The sequence below is a fragment of the Lineus longissimus genome, chromosome 1, assembly GCF_910592395.1.
Source record: "Lineus longissimus chromosome 1, tnLinLong1.2, whole genome shotgun sequence".
Lineage (NCBI taxonomy): Eukaryota > Metazoa > Nemertea > Pilidiophora > Heteronemertea > Lineidae > Lineus > Lineus longissimus.
Window position 1 is genome coordinate 4,702,166 of NC_088308.1, and position 21,431 is coordinate 4,723,596.

A 21,431-nucleotide genomic window follows, 5' to 3' on the forward strand; every position below is an offset into this window, starting at 1 on the left:
ATTACAAGTTTACTTCATGTTTATTTTATTCCGGAGAGCAGCTGCTTTAACAAACGTTGTCAATTAGGATGATAATTCCAAGGGAAATATAGGGGAGGAAAGACCTCGAGAAAAACAGAAGATATTTTATAAATCTTGTGTTTTGAAATCACCAAAAGACAAGGACGTGTAAGATATAAGATGTCAATGCAAGAAAATGTCAAATGCCATTTTTATGAACATTTCGTTAGTGACATATTCGATATCCTTCTCCAGGTCTGGTTTAATGCAATAAAGGTTTACGCAGTGTGAAACATTGAACTTGACTGTCCTAATGCATTTTCCTTTCGCCTGAATTCGATTTTTAACATATTCTCGAAATGGACAAAAAATGGCAGATTGCCACCCATCTTGCACTACATTCTCAAATGGCAATGGCTTCTGGTGAACTTGGTAAATGTCAATTCAATTGAGCCTAGAAAATTTCTAACAAAAACGTTAGTCTTTGAGTTCATCTTTCGGAGGAAAAAAACCCGCTCCTTCTTTCGCCTATTGATAGTGCACAAAAAAGTCGTCTTTTGCAGATCTCTACCGCACCCGACAAGTACTGTGATATAAAAGTACATGGCCAATCGGGCACCTAGGGTACAATGCCCGACTTCTTAAAGCTGATTCGATACCGTCTTGCTTGCTTATGTCTGGATTACATCCTGAGATTAAGGTTTTTGATACCCCTACAACGCCAGGTATTCAGACGAAGTTAGAAAAAAAGGTCATTAATAAGTTTATCCAATGTCTCTCCTGTGAATTGACTCTTTGGGAATAATCCTGTATAAACCCGTCCTTAACCTGGACCAACCCTTGTGGTGGATGGATCCTTACTTGCCCGTCAAGATCACGAGGATGGCCGAATGATCTTGCTCTTTAGTACTGCTACATTGAAGTTCAGATTCTGGAAGTAGAAAATGATGAGAAAAATTATTCCAAGGTCAAGAAATTGTTACTTTATTCTCCATGGACAGTGGACGACGGGATGTACCTTCAAAGGAGGACTGTGGAAAGTCCAAGCCAATGGGGCGCGAGTGGTGGTCTAAATGTCAGAGAAGACTGGGTCTGGTTTGACTTGGCGACAAAATATTCCTCGTATATACATGTACATGTACTATGAAATAGTGAGACACCTACAGGTGGCTTCGTGAAGCTTAATCTGGCCAATTTTGGCCCACTTGGCCCTTGCCTGTAACATTCCTTTAAGCATGTACACGCATGTAACTTATTGTACGACTTTGCGGAAACATGGAGTTGATGTCCCCAAACCTCTTTCTATCACAGCTCGGCGCGTTTACTCAGCGGCCGATGACATGCCGCGGGGGAACGATGTAAGTAGATCCAGGTGACACAACCTCTATCGGAATATTCTATAGCTTCTTGTGGATCGGGTCACAGCCATTGCATGGGGAAATGATGGCGGATAAAAAACAAGTTTCTGTCTATGTTGAAAAGAGATACATGTATCTGGAGGTCCTGGTGAAGTCGAACGTCGAAGATAGGCTAGAATCTTGGAATTCACCTCTTTTGAATTAGCGAACGCGGCGGAATTATAAAAGAAAATATATCATACAGTATTTGCTTTGAATCTATTGCTTGTGATTAGACCCATGCATGCCATATGTTCGCGATGATCAATGCTGACGAAATAATATCAAGGCTCACATTAATTACAGTGGTGAACCATCGTTCTCTCATCATTTCCTGACTATCTCACTGATGATAATCCCGCAATTCCCAAGGCGATTTCCGTGAACATGTACCAGTGGGTGAGTGGTGCATTAACAAGGCTATTTGTTCAGATGTCGAAGAGGCCAAGAGGTACTTGAGAGAGGTGAGACCAACTTTATACACCTTCATTAAATTGATATATGAACCTTGAAACTGCATGGCTAAGAGGAAGGTGGGAATCCACTACACTTTGATGATATACGTATTTACATGTAATCAAAATTTATGAGATCATTAAACACTTTTGATACGTTTGTGTCAACCGCCGGGCGGTCGATGAGTTCAAGCATGCCCTCTCCAATCTGGCCTGCCCTCGCAGAGGTCAATAGCTTTCTAGTACCATTAGGCCCCACGGGTGGCGCATGAGTCCGCACGTGACAGACTAAGAGGTCAATTTTCGCGAGGTCATGTCGCCGTCGTCATTTTATCTTTCATCGTGAGGAAATCAACGGTAAATGTTCGCTTCTCCGGCCCTGCAAAACGATTTTCTCACGATAGAAATCCCTTGAACCTTAATAGAAAAAGACCGTTTTTTTGATCGGCTTTGTGTTGTCAAAAACTTTGATGACACAAGGCGCGCTACATTAATAGCAAAAGAAAACGTTCGTTTGTTATGAATGAAAAAAAGGTTTCTGCGACTTGATCTCACATGCATTTGCCTCCTTGTGGCCCGAGCTTACCAGCTGCGCCCCGAGGCTTGTTGGAAGTGATAGTAGTTTGTATGGCTGCTTTGTATACAAACCCAACCAAAGTCGACCTTGTCTACGAGATAAGTAAGACTTCAATTTGGCCAGGCTGAAGTCCGCACGAGAGATACGATGCCCCTCCGTTTCCCGCGCTTCAGTTGGCCCGCAATTGATGCGTCGAGTCATTAGTATGGAATTCCCAAATGTGAATATCTGAATGTACCCTCTTTTGAACATGTTTTGCATGCCATATATGCATGTAGCTAACTGATCTGCGCCGGTGGTTTGAACAGGGAATGAGAAAGTATTGATTATTGTATTGTAGGTGAAAATGTTGAAGTAATAGACTAAAACGCTGGTCGTGCGCCCCCCCCCCCCCCACGCTTTAACATTTTATGGCCGTTTGTCATCCGAAGGACGTGAGCTCAAATCCTACCCTGTCATGTCTACATTCTCTTAGTTATTAACAGACATTTCATATGAGTTTACCTTGTACATGTCGGCGGAAAAGTATGAAAATGGACGAACTCGTTTTGGTGTATTTAAGGTCGAGCGATGACATTTGAATGTAACGCGACTACATTTAGTAATACGGGAAATAGCTCATAATAGTTCGTACTTTTTATTGATTGCAAATACAAAATTCCTATGGGATTTGTTGAAACAAAGCAGAGCGCTAAAAAAATTGACAATCGTGGCATTTTTATTATGTAGTGAGTGGTGCATTAACAAGAATTTTTTCAAACTTCATACAGGTAAGCACTCAGAAAAATCGCCAGTTCAGATGGGTTGCGGAGTATACGTTCCCAAAGTTTCTTACAACGCACGTTAACCCCCCCCCCCGATCACCTTCGGTTTAGGGGGACGCTTCGTAGGAAATTAGCATTAGTTTGGAGACGACCACTCACGAAGTCCGAAAGGTTATGTTATGTTACCCAGATCAACGTCAGCACACCAATAATAAAGTTAGCGAAACGCGTAATTGGTTGTTTAATGAAATCTCTGATATGATGAAAAGTTGAAGACAATTTTGTTGTTCTCATGTCTAGCAAGTGGCAGGTGGACACAAAAATATTTTGTGACATACACAAGCAAGAATTAATAAAGATTACACTATCAGTCAAGTATCGGTTGGTGTATGCAATGGAGAGGATAACATCGAGTGTTAGTGGTTCGAGGAGGGTTATTCTTTTAAAGTTGGTTGATGAAAATATCCAGATTGAGAACGGCAACGAATCTGTGAATATTTGGACATTCATATATCATATTTATATTTCAACTTGCATAGTGGAAAGTTATACAGACGTGTTCAACTCCGCCGTGAGCCTTGACCTATGAAATACGACTTCGTAACTGGCCCGCTGGTGCATTGTTAATGATTAATCTATTAATCATCATGGACAGATAGAGTTTACTTAGTCTGAATATCTCACGACTGTTTGACTTGTTTGACATTTTTCGTCCATTTGTATACCTATCTTTCTCATCCCAAACCGATAGCCCGTTCTTCTAAAGCAGACAAAGGGTTTTTGTCTTCTTCCAAACTTCGTCTTGTTTAACCACTTCAAAGTTGGTGATACTGGAAATTTCCCAAACAAGACTTCGCCATTTTGAAAAAAACAAAGGCATGTTATCTTTAGTAGATACTTGTAGGGGCGGTTCGTCTGTATTTTGGTATGTGAAGGGAAGCACACAAACAACACGTCTCGCTTCTATGAAATATAATACTCGAATCCTTAACTTAACATACACGGTTGAAGATTACATAAAACATAGGTGACGTATAACTTAACATAGTAATAAAATGAAATAGATCAAGTAGGCCTAGTGTCGCCGCGACAATACTTCTGTTCTTCGTGATGCACATCCTCCTTCGTATTCATTGGTGGCTCAGGAAAACATGAATGCAGTCACAATGCCATGCACTCTTTCTAAAGGTCACCCATTATATATCAGGAGACATCCTAAACGGCCGCCTGAAAAGTTTCATATGCGCTTGAGTCACGTACGACATCATTAACCAATAAGAAAGCTTTGTAAATATTGTCCTTACTTGTCATACCAGTGCCAAACCACGCCGACAGAATCACCGGTTGATGAACCGTCAGCCACGGTAAATTGATTTATTTCTAGATGATGACTTAGTAGGACTGACCGGAATATGGAATGGCTCACGGGCTGCTGTTACAAGAACAGACGAGAGAGGTATCAGTTCGTCACTCTTTTTTGTTGAAAAATGTCTAACCATGGTCAACATGAGACTGGGCTCTGAGGTCAGCATCACTCTGTGAAGTCGAATTTACCCCCGTTACGTGACTGTTATCTGAGGTGTCTTGACCGCCGTAAAGTTTTTTTCATTGTTGACCTTGACCAGCTGAATGTTGAGGCTTTGGGTGTGTGCGCTGCAGTCATCGAACAAGTCAAATCGCGCAACATCATCATGACCCGGCAACATGAGTATATATTCGATTCCCAAACCGAGAACAATGGCGATCGCGCGACTGTTTTTGCTCCCAATCCCACACAATACAACGTCGGTCAGCGGTGAATCTGGCCACTGGAGGCATGGTCAAAGTTGTCTCGACAATAAATTAGGACACGCAAAGTCAACCGAATGGGTTGGTCGTGTGACTGACGAGAACGAACCAGGAACACAGACATGGCGGACAAGAGAAAGTCGGGAACGAGGCTCACTAACAAATCCTTTATATGCATACAATCAGTGTACATGTATTTGTTTGTGGCAACGAGCGATAGGTTCTGCACGTTTTGCCTGTCATCGTCATCTCAATCGTTAAGGCTGCCTACATAGGCTCAAAAAGAATATCTGCCTCGCCAGAAACTCGCACATAGCGTAAACATAACTGGATTCAGAGTTTACCGACATAGCACAGGGAATTATTTCCGTACCCGGATGAGCGAACTAGAACACTTGGCAAAAAGAAGCTTATGCAAAAACAGATTTTAGAAATAAGATGTAAAATTCTTTCAAAGCGCGTGAATGGACGTCGAACGAGATTGCAATCCAATTACTTGGAAAATCGTGAAGACGCTGATGTTCTTCTCGCGCTATACATGATAGATATGTTCGTGTGATCACAAATTTTGAGGAAGCATTCACACTAACATAAAAACAATAAGCCAAGTTTCCGCTAAATCTGAATATCGGAGAGTATACACGTCTAAGTTAAACCCTATTATAGCGGCCAATTTACGCCGTTTGACCTCTGTGACCTTGAATAGAAGGTCAAATTAAAACCCTGCGGATACTATCCTGTATTCTTATTAGCCCTGTGATGAAAATTTGGCGATGATACGGCTATTTTGCTCGGGACACTCTTTATATTTTCAGTTTTATCCCCCTGGTGGCCAAGTCGAGAATCAGATCGGGCCGAAATCTGGTGTCACGGTGATTTAAACCAAGGTGTTTATGTGTTCGGTGATATTTAAGGGGTCGATCGCTATAGCCTGCGATAAACGCAAACCAAAACCGGATAGAGCTGAAGTAAAGAGCCTTCATTATTCCATAATGAAAACATTCACCGTTGCAAATATTGATATGTTCTTAACATCGCGCTCAGACAACCGCTAGCAGACATTCGATGAAAGGTTTGATTCTTTTTAACATCGCGCTCAAACAAACACGTGCAAACAATCGCGACGACCTTCCTTTGCCTCAGATTTCTTAACGATCCCTGTGCAAAGACTAAAGAAGCTAATCTGTGTGAGGGGTAAGCCTTTCCTTTGATCAGATATGATTTTCGAGTCTATAAAATACTTTGCTCTTCTTCTGTGTTGGGTGATATGAATAAAGAATAGTAAATGCTTTTACTTTACATGTACATGTAGTTTGGTACAGAAAGGTCTTATTTAATGTATGATTCAATAACTAGCTTTTGGGGCAATACAGATTTCGAGGTACGCTGCGTTTTGGCATAAATATGAACATATAATTCAAACTAAGAAAGGCAAACCTCCAAAATCTGTATTTCATTCGAATTGATTATTGATACGCCTATTTGATTACAGAAGGGCTACTGACCAGAAATCGCTGTTCCGCTTGAGTTTTTTATTTTTCATTGAAGCATACCTGTACCTGTATTAGCTGCGGACTAGAATCTGAATATCTCACAGGAGTTGATTTCTATTTCGTTTTGATTTCATTGCGCCGTTTCGTATTTCGTGGTTTACCGGTGCCTATAAATAATTGTGTCAGATGATAAAAAACATTTTATCGGTTCTTGTCTTTAAAAGTATATTGTTATATATCTTACTTCGTGCCCATAGTATTTTGTGCATCAGATGGGAAAAAAAGTTTTTTCCGGGTTCCCGTTTTTTAAAACAACAACACCGGTATATGTGTTGATGCGCATGCTTAAAAACCTTCTAATGAAAATTTTCCGACGTCTGAAAGCAAACCGTGAGTTAAGATAAAGTGATTGGAGGTAACAAAGCATAAAATATCACCACTGTCAAGCTTCTGCAGGCAGTATTCAACTTTTTTGCCTTAACAAAATGGCTCATGTTAACGAGTAGGCCGTGGACTTTTCAACACTTAGTCATGGTGGGCAGGAATTAGCTCAAGGCCCTTGCTATGCAAGTATGTAATCTAAATAATTGATTAAAGAATTATTGATTCTATGAGTGCGATATCTGCCAACATTTGTCTCCTCTTCCTTTCAGATCTCCCCCTTTCTTATACGATACCAAGGTTACATGTACATGTATATTAGAGCGGCTAAGATGTCGAAATTTCCGGCCTCAAAGTTTACTGATGAGAAGTCGACTCGCCGCAGAATGACTGCCAGTGTTTTAAAGTTCTATCGTATATTCAAGTCTCTTAGCTCGGCCCTATATACAATGTATGATGTTACTATTGTATCAAGGTACTAAAGCTAATAATATATCAACGATATTAGATTAATATAGCGCCAACTTTCTCTTTTGAGTACGCGATCGATCTGGACGAGAAAGGCGTCTGTATTTTCTAAGGAAGAAGAGGAAGACGAAGAAGAACGGTGTTAGCCGGCTCCAAACAATTCGAATTATTTGGTGAAAGTGTCAGTAGTCAGTTCCTATGAGACGCCAGCGAGATGAATCAAAAGTGACCAAATATTTCATGCAGCGATATGTTTGTGCAGAAATATCGCTGCATGAAATATATGTACATCGGCTGTCTAATGGGGAAGGGTAACTCACCTCGTTTTGCCGTTTTGCCTTGGTGTCTCTCCGTTTTCGTCCATAAACGTGGAAAAATCGTGACGGAGACACCGCGTCCGGTAACTTTATTGGTCGCCGCGGCAGTATCTCTTTGGCGAATTCTATTATTTTTCGTTTCTCTATGTGGTTCATATTGGACAGCATTTGGTATTCATTATTTTCTGCAAAGATATCAAATCAAGAATATTTATTCGACAAGAAGTATATAGCATTAGCGAGCCGATTTCTTTCGCCAACAGAAATGATTTAGGCATTTTATTACCATCGGCAGTCTACGGTTGGAGTGGACAGTCTCTGAACCGTCTAATCAGCGACAGTCGGGTTCAGCTGCATGGGTCGATGGTTCTCTAGCGCCAGTCTTGTCATACCCCTCCCCTCCGCATTAGTCTCCCTCATTTCACCCGACCCACGTTTTGAACTATTGATATTTTCATGACGATGTTTTACTCGAACCTATTATTTCAGGATGGGATCATTGAAACAGTACGTTAGTGCAATAAGGCCATGTTTGTGAGCTAAGAATCTATTATTTCTTCCACGATTTTTAGTTAAATCATGTTTCCCAAACTTTCCGAGCGTTGAAAATCACCGTGGGATAACGTTTCAGCTAACAAACAGGTAAATTTTTCCAGGAGTATATATAGTGTTGACACTAATGTGACGTTATCATTTTCATTATCAAGGCCCTATTTTTACCCGGCTCTCTGAAATAAATATGAATTATAAATATATTGTTACATTTTTTTAATGGAATTATTGACGTCACAATACCTACAGCGTACCTCCGCAACACGTAATAATTAAAAAAACCAAATTACAGTTTACTTCGTTTGAAAATAATCTTTTATTCCTCCGTACAAATTGCCTTTCGCCCAGGCGTCTTTTATTAGTCGCGGCATTACAATTGTTGTTTATTTTTGCGCTCGAGGCCACATGTTTTATAGCTGAATTGTCAATTTTGCCACAATTCGTCAGTTTATTTCCCACAGATTGGAGTATTTACCCACGCGAACCCAACTACATGTATCTGTCTTACTGGCACCGTGCCATCAACATTCACCCCGCTTTCACCAAGGGATCATCGGAATTAATGCTCGTTCGCCTCTCAGTGAGTCACAGAAAAAAGGGACCTGCTTGGCTGTTCAGGGTCTTTTTTAGTAATAGTAATAATTTGACCATTGGTTCTAATTTGGAAATGAACAGAAAGGGTTAGATTTTGCTTGCAAAAGTGATATTTCATAAAATTTGTTTCAGTTGTTGAATAACTCGTTTCATGTCCTTACAATTAAACTAAAAATGATGTTTACATAAAACAAAGAAAATTATATCAAAACAGACATAGTTAGCAAGAAAAGCCCCAGGTTATGCTTAACGGTGTAAACACTAGAACTTCAATTTCCGTTTCAACTTCTCCCTACATGTATGACAGTCTTTGACCAGCCTCGTCCCGAGTCATTGCGCCTCCACCAATAGCATTCCGCGAAGTTACTATTTATAGCTCACAAGGTCATTTGCATAAGATATTGATGACGATTTAGTCACGTGACAGTCGGACATCGACACTTATTTCTCCGCATTTGAGCTTATTTCAAAGTCAATTATCTTTGATCCTGCATTGTTTTTAGCATGAATGATACCATAGAGTCAGAGAGAGAAATATTCAGAACAATTATGTAGTATTTCCAACACTCGGACATGTGCCAGATTGAATCTAACTGCCCTAGTTAGAAAGCCTGAATCCATTACGAAACCGCATGTTTGTCAGACATTGCCTGTAATTCAGGGATGGGGAAATAGAGGGCAGCAGCTGCAGTGACGTCATCTTCGCGGAATGCTATTCTTGACGCAAGAGGTTGGATTGTAGCTATGACGTAGAATGTATTAACATTTGAAAGTCAAGATTACATGGTGGCCTACATATAGGAGAGGAATTTATCTGATATTTCGACTTTCCCAACATATACATTTCCATAGTATACGCGCGTATACAAGCACATGAAGTATTATGCGTGTGGTGTTTCCAAAAACCATGTCAAATACGTCGTCGGTTTGAAAACTGTAGGTGGTCATGCGCAGTGGCATCAGCGAACTTGCTTGAATATAGTAATGACTGTTGATTTATTTTGATTTCTAGCTGGGTGAGGTTGGACCTATTATAGCATAGCGTTACAATCCCTCTCCAAAAGCGGTTGGTGGTGGGGCTTCGTGAAAGATGTTAATTCGCATGTTGTTCCTAAATGCCCCGGGTTCAGCTGAAAACGTAATGGTAAGTTGACAAATTTAAGGTTGTTGCTGATGACCAAACTCCTTGGTGAGTTGACCAACTTTGAAGTCAACTTACCAGCTTTAGATTTGTCAGTTTACGATTTGAATTGGTCAGCGTAATGGTAAGTTGACAAATTTAAGGTTGTTGCTGATGACCAAACTCCTTGGTGAGTTGACCAACTTTGAAGTCAACTTACCAGCTTTAGATTTGTCAGTTTACGATTTGAATTGGTCAGCAGAAGGCTGATAGGTTCATGTCAAACCACACAAAACATGTTTTGACTCGACTTGGTGGTCGCAATGATGGATTGATTCACTGCCGCTCCCGCCAAACAATCTGGCGAATAGAGAATTACCACCCAGGGGAGCGATTGCCGTCAGAGTAAATGTCCGCAATGATTATCTTAGAAGCGGGAAGTGGAGAATAGCCAACTGGTTATCATGGTCACCGGAAGAGAATGGATCACATTTACGAGTGGCGTAGGTAGAGTAGGTGGTTGTGGGGTGGGGAGTGATTACGGCCGTGTTTATTAGACGAGATATTAATGCAACTTAATCCAACAGATGAGCAACAGGCATGGTTACTTTCTGTGCATCAATCTCACAGATACACTCCCGGATATACTTTAAATGCCTTCTGGGATCTAAAGTTTGTTGACATAAAAACTTTTGCAATATCGGAATATCTCAACTTCATTTCCTCTTCAAATCAGCAGGTGCAGTTGTTAAACATTGTCGTAGGAATTGCCGGGAGAGAGTGCCGGTCAGTCTGCGCCCCGATTAGCTGACAGATGGTTATTTGCTCAACCACTTCGTAGTGGATTTGAATATACTCCACCTCTCGACATTTCAAACGAATCAAATTTTGTATCCGGTGTAGGAGTACCCAAAACCTGTATCTCAGGATCCTTTGTAATGGGACTGATTTCAGTGCTTCGTTTCTCGAGCCAGGATTTTCCATAGGGTAGGTTGTTGAGTGTATAGCCAAATACATGTAATAGGAACAAACGAAATGATGATAATTCTGTTAGCGCCAATAACTCCGTCCCGAAATTTCCCAATTCGCCCATTAGTGATTATAACATCGAACCAACAATATCAGCGGCTGTTACAATCCAAATCACAATTGACATCCCGTTAATCGGGTCAATGGCGCGTCAGTGGCGCCTCATTGACGCGCTACCAAGCGCGTAGGTCGCGCGTAATTTACGCGAAGAGATCGAGATGAACGCGTCACTGGTACGTTGCGCGTCACTGACGCGAAGCAGGAGGGATGTCATTTGTGACTTGGACTGTACTTTCTGCCTCTAATTTTGTGACGCTTGAAAATCATAGAAATATGACAATATGCCTGAGGAAATAGTAAATACATTTACACGATGTTACCGCAAACGCAGATGGACCGATGTTGATGGTACAATAGTCGGTACGCAGTCGCGTATAAACTTAAATACGTCGTCGCGTGAATCCCCACCAACACAGACCGCCATTTTGAATCCAGCACTCCACAATTCGTGGAATGGATTACAGGCGGGAGAGAATCATAGCGATCGGTCACAGCCTATGCACCCTAAAAACTTTACACAAATTACACTGGCACGTTCTTTTTTTATACTTGTATGTTCAGGTGCTCTGCGCGTTTTCGGTTGAACCTCATGGTGTGCTAAGAATCTGTCTGGCAAGAGAGATATCATTTGATCAGCTTGTAGAATGCACGACCCGCCCCCTGTTTTCTGCGAAGTAATAGTTTTCAGCGATTGAAGTAGTTTTTCCTTTCACTGGTTTACATCTTCTTGCACTTCCAATCGGCGGCAGGAAAAACGAACCCTTTGAGTCATACATTTGTTAAATGAGGTTTGTTCAACATGACTTGATGTTGATTGCAGTCGGTGTTCAGACTCTAGTGTAATCAGTAGAACGGATGGGAGAAGGTGGAATCTGGGTGCAAATAGATGATTGGGATTAACACTCTCTGTACAGTGCTCTTACAAAAAAGGTCTTGCAAGATTGCCGTCTCAACTACGGATTTCGTTACAGAAAGCGTCTAAATCGTCTACCTACGCTGGTACAAATTTTGTTCATCACGAAGAAAGACGCAATGAAGGTTTTTACACCATGAGCAGTAACAAAATGTTATCATACATAGACCAGAAATAACAACATGACACTCAGATGCGTACATCATAAGGACGTCATCAGTCAGAAATTCGTTGAATGAACTTGGCAGGTTTAACATTTAATGAAGGCTCTGGGCATATTTCTACTATCACAGGAACTGCCTTGCGCTGGGATGAAATTGGTATAATGATTGTGTGCAGAAGAGACATGGACTGCTTGAGATCGCACCTTGTCACCCAAGGCACTGAGGTATAATGAGGGACGGTAAGGTATTGGAATGTTGAGCCTGATTACACCTCAACGTAAATACGATTGATCCGAATCTTCGCCAAGGTGTGTGGTGTAGAAGTAGAAAATGTCTCCCTGGAAAAAATGTCCGGCCCTATTGTTTCTTACGGATTTTGGTATGTTGTTCTCTTGAGGAGAAACCAAGCGGGATCCAATCAATAGACGACGAGAGGCAATCATACTGATATAGACAATAACTGATAAATGCAGTTTTATATATATACAGTAGTCCGAATTTATTCTTGATTATGGTTGATACTCACTCTCTAAGAGGTTTAGAAAAGCAACCCATAAAAAACTACAGAAAAGGTAGGCTAATAGGAAGAAACCTCATTTTGTCGACAATGATTGTGGCCACATCAGTCATTTTTATTCTTTGACAGCCCTTTCTACCAATAGACGCATCGAATGACATCTGATATCACTGATATCACAATATGCCATTGATGCATACGTAAACAGACTGTCGGAGGACTGACAAATGCAATATCATTGTCACGCGCTAGAAGCCGGTCATGTGAATCAGCAAAGATCTGACATTGATTGGAAATTAACGCCCCATCCCTGCAATATGCGCTGGTTTTATCATGGCCGGGTACATGAAGATGAGATAACCAGAAGACAAATGCCAAGTATTTGTCCACAAAAGGTTTCCAACATTCTCTGCAAGAATAGAAATCACCATTTTCTCATATACACCGGTGTAATGTTTTTGAGTGTTTCTGTTTTTGAGTGTTTCTCCTCATTGTTTGGGAACGCTCAAAAATAGATCGACAAGTTTTTCTGTGTATCCCCCCTATTGAAAAGTCGTGGTCTCTCTAGCTGCCTATTGTTTGGAAACACTGACACATGGGGAACAACCACAGATGTTACACCGGCGTCACAAAAGTCGCATGAGCCCGAAAGGCTGGGGTGTCTGTAAACCGAAGACCGAAGACCGAAGATCGAGATGATCAGCAAAGCAGCAAATGTCACTTCGTCAGATTCTGGCGCAACATGTACATAATGTAAGTGTTGGCGGAACCATCACAAATCGCCTTGACGTTCAGACATACGAAACTTCCTGCTTGAAACCTCAGGGAATTGTATTTTCTAAACCTCCTACCGCATACCCGCCGATTTAAAAAAAACGGACGCTTCTAAAGTAACGTCCTGGTGTAACTAAATGTACCCCTTGGCCATGGCAAGACATTCGAGTTGTTTTCTTAGATATCTACGGAAAGTGAACGAAACTCGGTAAACATTTAGTTCAGTTCATGTTGCACCGTGGGCTTATTCTCGAAAACTTTGTGTCCACATGTACACTTCTTGGGGCAGAAACTGTTTTAGAGTTAGGATACGACATTTCTAGACAATAACGTAAATGTAGCTCTAGACGCTGTTCATGGAAAAGGGAATATCCACAATTGATTTATCGGGTTGTGATTAAAGCAAATAAACTGCCATTGGCATCAGCACAGTCTTATTCTTCTCAGTTCTCAGGAACAATAACTTTATCCATATCTTGACACCTCCATGCAAAATAGAATTAATAACCTAGTTTTTTTTCTTCATAATAATCACAACCAATTAACCTATTGCTTTCACAGTGATTACTATGAAGAAAAAGATAAACCCACGTATTCAACCCACGCTGCACGTTACAATTAACTTACAATCCTATAAAAATGGCATTATTCGACGTTTATAAGAAAATTCCATTTGGATGTAATTCCTTTTTTTCATCATTGTGTCACACACAATTGAAGCTAATGTCATTGATATATCTGTTGTGGTCACTCTATTCGGTGATTACTGTAATAAATTCTAAAGCAGGGCTGATATAAATTTAGTGACATTTTCAGTCATTTTTCACTTTTCACCTCTCACGTTTTGCTCATCTCTTGTCATTTGCTTCTGGTCTCTGGATACATTTATGATAAGAATCGGGTCTTTGACATGGATTCACATCGTTTGGCGCGATCAACGACCTAGAAAGGATTTTAAAGTATCGGATGTTCCTTGTTCCTGTTCCCTGGTTCTACGAACATGTTGGTTAATGGTTGGCTTTTCACCGACCAGAGTGTCTCCGTGTTTGTTTACAAATGCTTCGGTCGTATGGATGGCACAAGCAGCCATGCAAGCGTACATGAACTTGTCGAAAAAGACCACTGCCATATGTTGGAAAGGTTGAAAGTCAAGATGTCTGAGTAAAGCAAGAAACCAACGAAGCGCCGTTACGCAGTTGCTATAGAATTAGGGTATATACGGTAGTTTAACCAATCTAACACCGCTTCATTGTAGACTCCCTGGGCAGCCCATCGCGTTATCCTAACTTGGTCTCCGTTTATGGTGAGGAACGAGGCCGGTCCACTGCGTCCGGCGTGTACTACATTATAATGTCTTGACCATTGAATAAATTGGTGCCACCAAACCCCTATCCAACAAATCACAAAAGTACAATTTTATTGAAAGATTCTGACCGAAATTAGTCGAAAAGTCGAATGGCATCGAACGACCGCACTCGAATATCGGTGAAACTGGATATTTTATCTTTAATAGTCATGTGAAAACATGTTATTGGTTACATGTATTCAGAGTCATAATCTCACCGGAGGGAAGGTGTTTTATTGTTCAGATCAGCTCCGAATACGTAGTTCTAGCCGCTCTTGTCACCAATATTTTAGGTCCATTAAGTCGAGGCACATTTTCCTGGGAGGTTGTTTTTACGGACAGTGAATCTAAGTATATGCATCATCATGAGACAACAATAACGACTAAAACTTCGATCCTGCCGGCACTGCTCACGTTTGTAGACGGAGTCATTTTTAGTCATTCGTACATTCCTTTCTAATGTTTACCATTAGGAATAAAACCAACGAAGTTGCCGGAAATAATTTTTATGGCGAAACCGTTAACTTGAAACTTACTAATAGATCCGCAAGGCCCTTGTCAGAATGGTACTATATACATCGTTTATGTCGAATCTTTATGCGCCACAAGGGATAAAAGTATCTAGAACTTAAATCGTCCCAGTACCACGAAAGCCCAATTAAGTTATGTTGCTTTAGATCTGTTGACAAGGAGAAGAGAGCATGTAAACTGACGACTATGGTGAGGCATTTGTCCGGCACGTTCTCAGACTAGCGATGGGCAACGCGCTTTAATATTCGGTCCCCAAGGAGAAATGCTCAAATAATCAGCGGTGGCCGGGTAGAATCCAAAAGCTGTTATAAGTGACATCATTATTTTCAGGTGTCTGGTAAAATGCTCTTATCATGATGAATAAGGTGATAACATCACATAATTATAAAGTTCCCGCAAAAATAGTTGCACTTTAACCACAAATGTATAACTGACTTATTCACGAGAACATCCAATGTGAAGTGCAGTTACTTTAGTTCATTATTTTACTCCCAGGTGGTCGAATCATTTCCTTCAGTCCTGCAACCTTGCGGCAACTCGTGAACTAAAATAGTAGATGATTGTTAGATTACTATTGTCAATATATCTGGTTTATGAGTAAGTATTTTGCGGGGACTTTTGGTTTGTGAAGTAAGCGCGTTACTTATATCGATGAGAGCATTTTTACTCTTGTCCCAAAATGTCGTCACGAATTCAGTAACTAAGCCTCTTTGGATATGGCTCGCGGCCTAATCTCCCGAAACAAAACAAGATTTTGTCTCAACCTCAGGCTATTCTGTCACCTGGAAAGCCTCGGATGTTATCTCCGCCATTGCGTTGGGCGAACCACTCCGAAAATCCACTAACGATATTAAAAGCCACCCAGTTTCAAATGTGAGATATTTCAACTCATTGCAAACAATAATCAGTGAAGTTAACATAAAAACAAAATGGCAAAATGTTAGACTTCAGTCATATAACTCATATAACAGTGATGTCGATCCTTGACCTTATTCGTAAACAGAACCTAGATAACCTAATATAATGGATGTGAAAGTCAATGCAACATCCATTCAACATCAATGGGTGATTACGCATAAGCCGATTTCGGAAAATAGTACGGTTAGCTATTGATTAATATCGGGAAGATTTCTTACCGAGCGGAAACATGCTGCATCAAAGGCTGGTAAACGAACGCTTTTTGACAGGAGATGATTTTATTAAATGATATCGTTTAGGATTTATTTTTCTCTCCTAGTTAATAACTTTGAGATAAGTCAATGATAAATCAATGTCGCATACCCGCGGACACACCGTCTTTCGCGCGGAGAACGATTTGCGTGGAAAAGCCAAGAAGACACAGCAAAAGTTGCACTGACGAGATTGTCTAGTTCGTCTTTCTCATCGTGAGTGCTACATCAACACCAAAAACAACATTTACGCTTCATTCAAAACATTGGTCTTATCTTGTTATGGAAAAACTAGTTTTTGGATTGTCCCTATCTCGAAAAGGAGTTCATAGTGTTATCGTATTTGCTGTAGCTTACATGTTTGATAATGAAGCAAAGATAGGAACCACTAAGGTATAGTTTCTGTACTTGATCAAAAGTACTATTTACCGACCAACAGCGATATCAAAATCAAAATGACGGTAGATGTACTAAAGAGCAAAGTGTAAGTATCTAGGCAATAGTAACTGCTTGAGCTAACAATTGTTATAACATGACAAATACATTCCTTCATCCAGAATGATTGCCCGCAAGACTTTTCTCGGTGTCTTCTTCAAATAATTTGTGCTGACAACCCCCATCACTTATGCCCGTTTTCCTGACTAACTCTTTTTTTGAGTCTCGATCGCTTGAAGACAATCGGCACGGCGTGAATTGGCGTATATCGTTTCATTCCCAAACCGAGTTCTTGCTCTCTACGGTGTCTCAAAATTGCCGTTCTCGAGAACCAATTTGCCGTAATTCGCTAGTGATTTGCCACGAAATCGCGAGGTTATTTTTTATTGTAAGGTTATGTGGCAGGCGACACCAAGGACCTTTGCCTAGAATTGCAACGCTGACTCAATGCGGTGAAGATGATTTGGAACAACAACAGAGCAACAATCTTTATTATTCTATGGTCTACATGTATCCTCTGGGCTGCAATGTTTTTAAAGCAATGCAATTCTGTCATATTTAGCATTCATTGTTTATAGCAGAGCTATCAGTTGCCGTGCATTCGTCATGTCCATTTTTATTTCCGGAAAGTGATCCATCATTTTACGTCAATTGTGGTCGACTGCGCATCACAACACGATGACTTCCGGCTTCTGCCTCGGGCTAAAAACCGCGGCAAGGATAATATGTTGCTTTGTTGTCATAATGAATTGTCGATTCAATGTGAACAACAGCGAGGCAAGTCTTCCTGTTTGGCAAACAAGGATTCATTTTTTTCAATCAAAAGAACCGAATCTTATCGGCCTTCAAGCCATTCTGACTACATAAGTGTTCTATAACGTATTTTTAAATGATACAAAAGAGCCAAGTGATTCTGTATTATTGGATCAGAAGTATGTGTGACAAAATACTAAGCAACCTTGGATGAAATTATGTTTTGGTTTCGCACTGCGACACCTCACGGTATTAATCGATTGAATTCTATAACAACAAAATAGAAAGCAGGATTAGCTGGTATGTAGTGGTATACATGCTTCCCGAAATTGGTGGCTTGCATTGGAACTAATTTTTTCCCCCTTGTCCGTCATCAAAGGCATTCAAGTGAGTTGGTCAACCATGGCTATCTCCTTTGTCCCTCCACCATGAGGCCTAGTTTCCCCTTATGACATCATTATTTCGGACACTCAGCGTCCTATTTCTGGAAAGGTGTATAGAATGCGATAATGGTGGCCGCACGCCCCTCAAAAATGATTACGTTTTTTGCCATTGCTGGCTAAGGCATATCAAGCCCTGTGAAAGCAGTTTCGTGGGGGTGCCTTGATAACCATTTGTTAACATAACATCACACAACCAGTGTCCATCCGGTAACTTGAACAATCGCATGCACAACATCTTGTAGTAAATACTCTGCACTGCACTCCACAAAATCAGTTCATGCATACTTTGCAAGTTGTTTGCTATCCGCAGGACAAACCCACGGAGCTGGGATATTTTGGATCCAAATCATGCTTTAAGAACCTCTATTTGGCTCAAAAGAACACAACGTTATTTCATTGGAAGACTCAAACAACACAGTTATTCTCACATTATTGAAACTTCTTTGTCCCGCCATTGTCGGCTTCTCCCTTCAGAGATATTTACGACATGCGTAGATTGTCTTGAAGATGAATGTTACTTTTTCTTCGGTATTATTCCGCACGAGCACGTTTACCAGGAACGTATATCACGCTTAGAGGTCGATTTATTATCGAATAACAGACAGGGACGGGGGAGACAAATATAACCATCTTAGAGCAATCAATGGAAATATCCAATTATCTCTGAATACATCATCGGATTTACTGCAACCAAGGGCAAGCTGACGCCTTTCCTTTAAGAAATTAATACCTCGTTGATGGTATTGGTTGTCTCAACAAAGAGCGCGAGGGTGGAGCTGAAATGGAGGCAAAAATCTAGACGTCACACCGAGCATTTTGGCGAAATGTTAATCTGCCAAATCAAAATCGTGAATTTTAGACTGAAATTTTCTAGAAATATTCGCTGATAGCAAAATAATGAGGCGCGTTAATTTACGGTAGTTTACAGTAACCATAGAGAAATGATGGTCATGTCGTTAGTTGGCGCCGCGGGACATCGTTATGACAAACTGGAATATATTCCTGATTTTTCAACTTTTCGAAGTTGCGCCAGAGAGTTTCTTGATCCCACAGATGGCACATGCATGGTCTCCGATCAAAGACAAAATTATTTTATGCGATTGGCTCATGCGTAATTAATTTTGGTTGTCCCATTCGCAGTTAATCTGGCAAATGGAAGGTGTGACGGGTGATGACATAATACGCTGTTACCCCTGCTGCCTGCCTGAACAACTGCAAAAGTAATCACCACGATAAGGTATGCATGAGCGAAATCGCGTACGAAGAAAATCAAACAACCAAAGACAAAATTAATTAATTTGGTACATCAGAAGGTTTACTGACCTGATAAGAACACAACACCTCCGCGTCAATGCGATATTATAAGGACAGTTCCAGGAAGCTTTACGTTTTCGAGGTATTTGTTGAAGTCGTAGGATTTTATAGCTCTGATTGATGCGCGGTCATCGCCCCTGCTAGCCTGCGGTCTTGTTCTGCAACACCTTTGTTTGCAAGCTTAGCACTAGTATCGCATTCGGGTTACTTAGTCTCAATGGACCAAGAGTGGGTGTCGGCATAATAGGTTGTATATTTATGGCGTGAAACAAATGCTGAGTTCGTTCAAATAAGCCATGGAACAATCATCTCATTCTATCATTAATGAAATGCACAATAAGTGAAAGTCAGGCGCTGTAGCCTGTTTGATTCATAATGATATTAATAAATAACACTTACATGTACAAGCGCCCGTTCGCCTGAAAATTCACCTATGTTCAAAAGCGCTTTTAAAACTGTCGATATGCTCATCGGAAGAGCGTTCTACATTCGGGTTCAAATACTATATAATTTTTTACGCCAGACATGATCAGTGATTGACTGTCTGTCCTTGAATAAACGCTAAAATTGTGATGCCACTTCATGGGATGAAAAAAACCGCTCAGATTTATGAATGATAACGTACGATAGAATTTTACCGGGCCATTCAAATCTCCCCATTTTCATAAACGTTTCTTAGTGACAGGTTGTCTTTAATAAATAGAGAAAGAGCAAAACTGTGTGGTTTAATATCGCAGAAAATGTTTCGTATTGGTTTGACTTACATTTGCGTACACTGTTTTTATAAACCCTTCAGCCAGATTTTAAATTTTTGCAGTTCAGGTGAAAAGTCTTAAACGGAATAAACTTAACAATTCATTGTACTTTCATCGCTCTCTTGCAATCCAGTCATTCTCAACTTACACCATCACCATATTATACTAAGAACTCTTCACTGAAGTAAATCATAGGTTTGTCTTTGAGTAGGGCTTACAAAATAACAACAACAAACAAAAACAACAACAAAACCAGTACGGCATTATTTTTTAGTGTAAATGTACTAACCTGGATAAGCAGCAAATTCTTCAGAACCTGAGAGTCTATAAGCCATGGTCAGCTGTGTCACTAAGGCCAGAAAGAGTACATTCCAAAACGTGATTATTGTCCTATGTCCCATTGTCATCTATAAGTCGTCTCAAGTTCTTCAACTTTCTTGAACAAATAATTGCCCGAACTATACTTTTTACAACGACTCCTTTAAAAAATGGCGTTAATGATAGAGTACAGCAGACTCGCTTTAGTTCCACTACAATTAATTTCTAGATAGATCAGATAACTTAGTAGCGCCGTTAACACTGCAAAGTAGAACCTGCAAAATCGACCCACTTGATAACAGGTTTTATTCAAAAAAATATCCTTCTGAAAGATAGTTAAAAGTCAAAGGACAGTTGAAGATATCCAAAAGAAGTTTCAGTCAGTAATAACTTAATTACTCGAGAAGATAAACTATCTTTCAATGCAACTGCTTTTTACTGAATAGATACTGCTTTCAAGGTTTCGGAGGATGCTCTCTCACGAAGTAAACTCCCTGCTTACGTGTCTACGGCGCGATGCCAATCTGGTTACTGGAGATTGTGACAAGCGCGGTGTGTGACAGGCCAGGGGAATATAATATGGTGTCGCGAATGGTGTCGCTGACGGGATAGTGCTGTTCCGTCGATAGCATTTTTTCCCCTCAGGCCGAAGGTACTTGGGTGACCTCTTTTCACTAAACTGAAACTGTAATTGTGTCGCCACAAATAGTAATGTTACACAGCCCGGGGCAGCCGGCTTCAGTTGACGCCGTGAAAGAGCTTACTCCCTTTCTTCAGCAACGGTTAAACCTTTACCCTAAGGATAATCTAGTAATTTGCCACATCACTATCTTTTGGATAATTGGATCTGGTCACATTCCTGAGTTCAACTAAGTACATTTGGCTAGAACGATATGAAAAACAGTAGAGTCGGCCGCTCATCGATCGGCAGTGACCTTTTTGAAATATCAATTTACAACAAACCGGGCCATCTTACGATTTTGTGAAGAACTGCAGTTAGTTTCA

General features: G+C 40.6%; 1 protein-coding gene across 1 annotated transcript; it reads right to left on the reverse strand.

Moving 5' to 3' along the window:
• On the reverse strand, positions 1-21,413 carry LOC135498161 (uncharacterized). Its single transcript, XM_064788348.1, has 3 exons — positions 20,398-21,413; positions 7,644-7,825; positions 1-931 (listed from the first exon to the last, which is right to left on the reverse strand). Exons 1-3 carry the CDS (start codon positions 20,513-20,515, stop codon positions 875-877), a joined length of 357 nt encoding a protein of 118 aa, XP_064644418.1. The 5' UTR covers positions 20,516-21,413; the 3' UTR covers positions 1-874.
• Between the last annotated feature and the right edge of the window lie 18 nt (positions 21,414-21,431).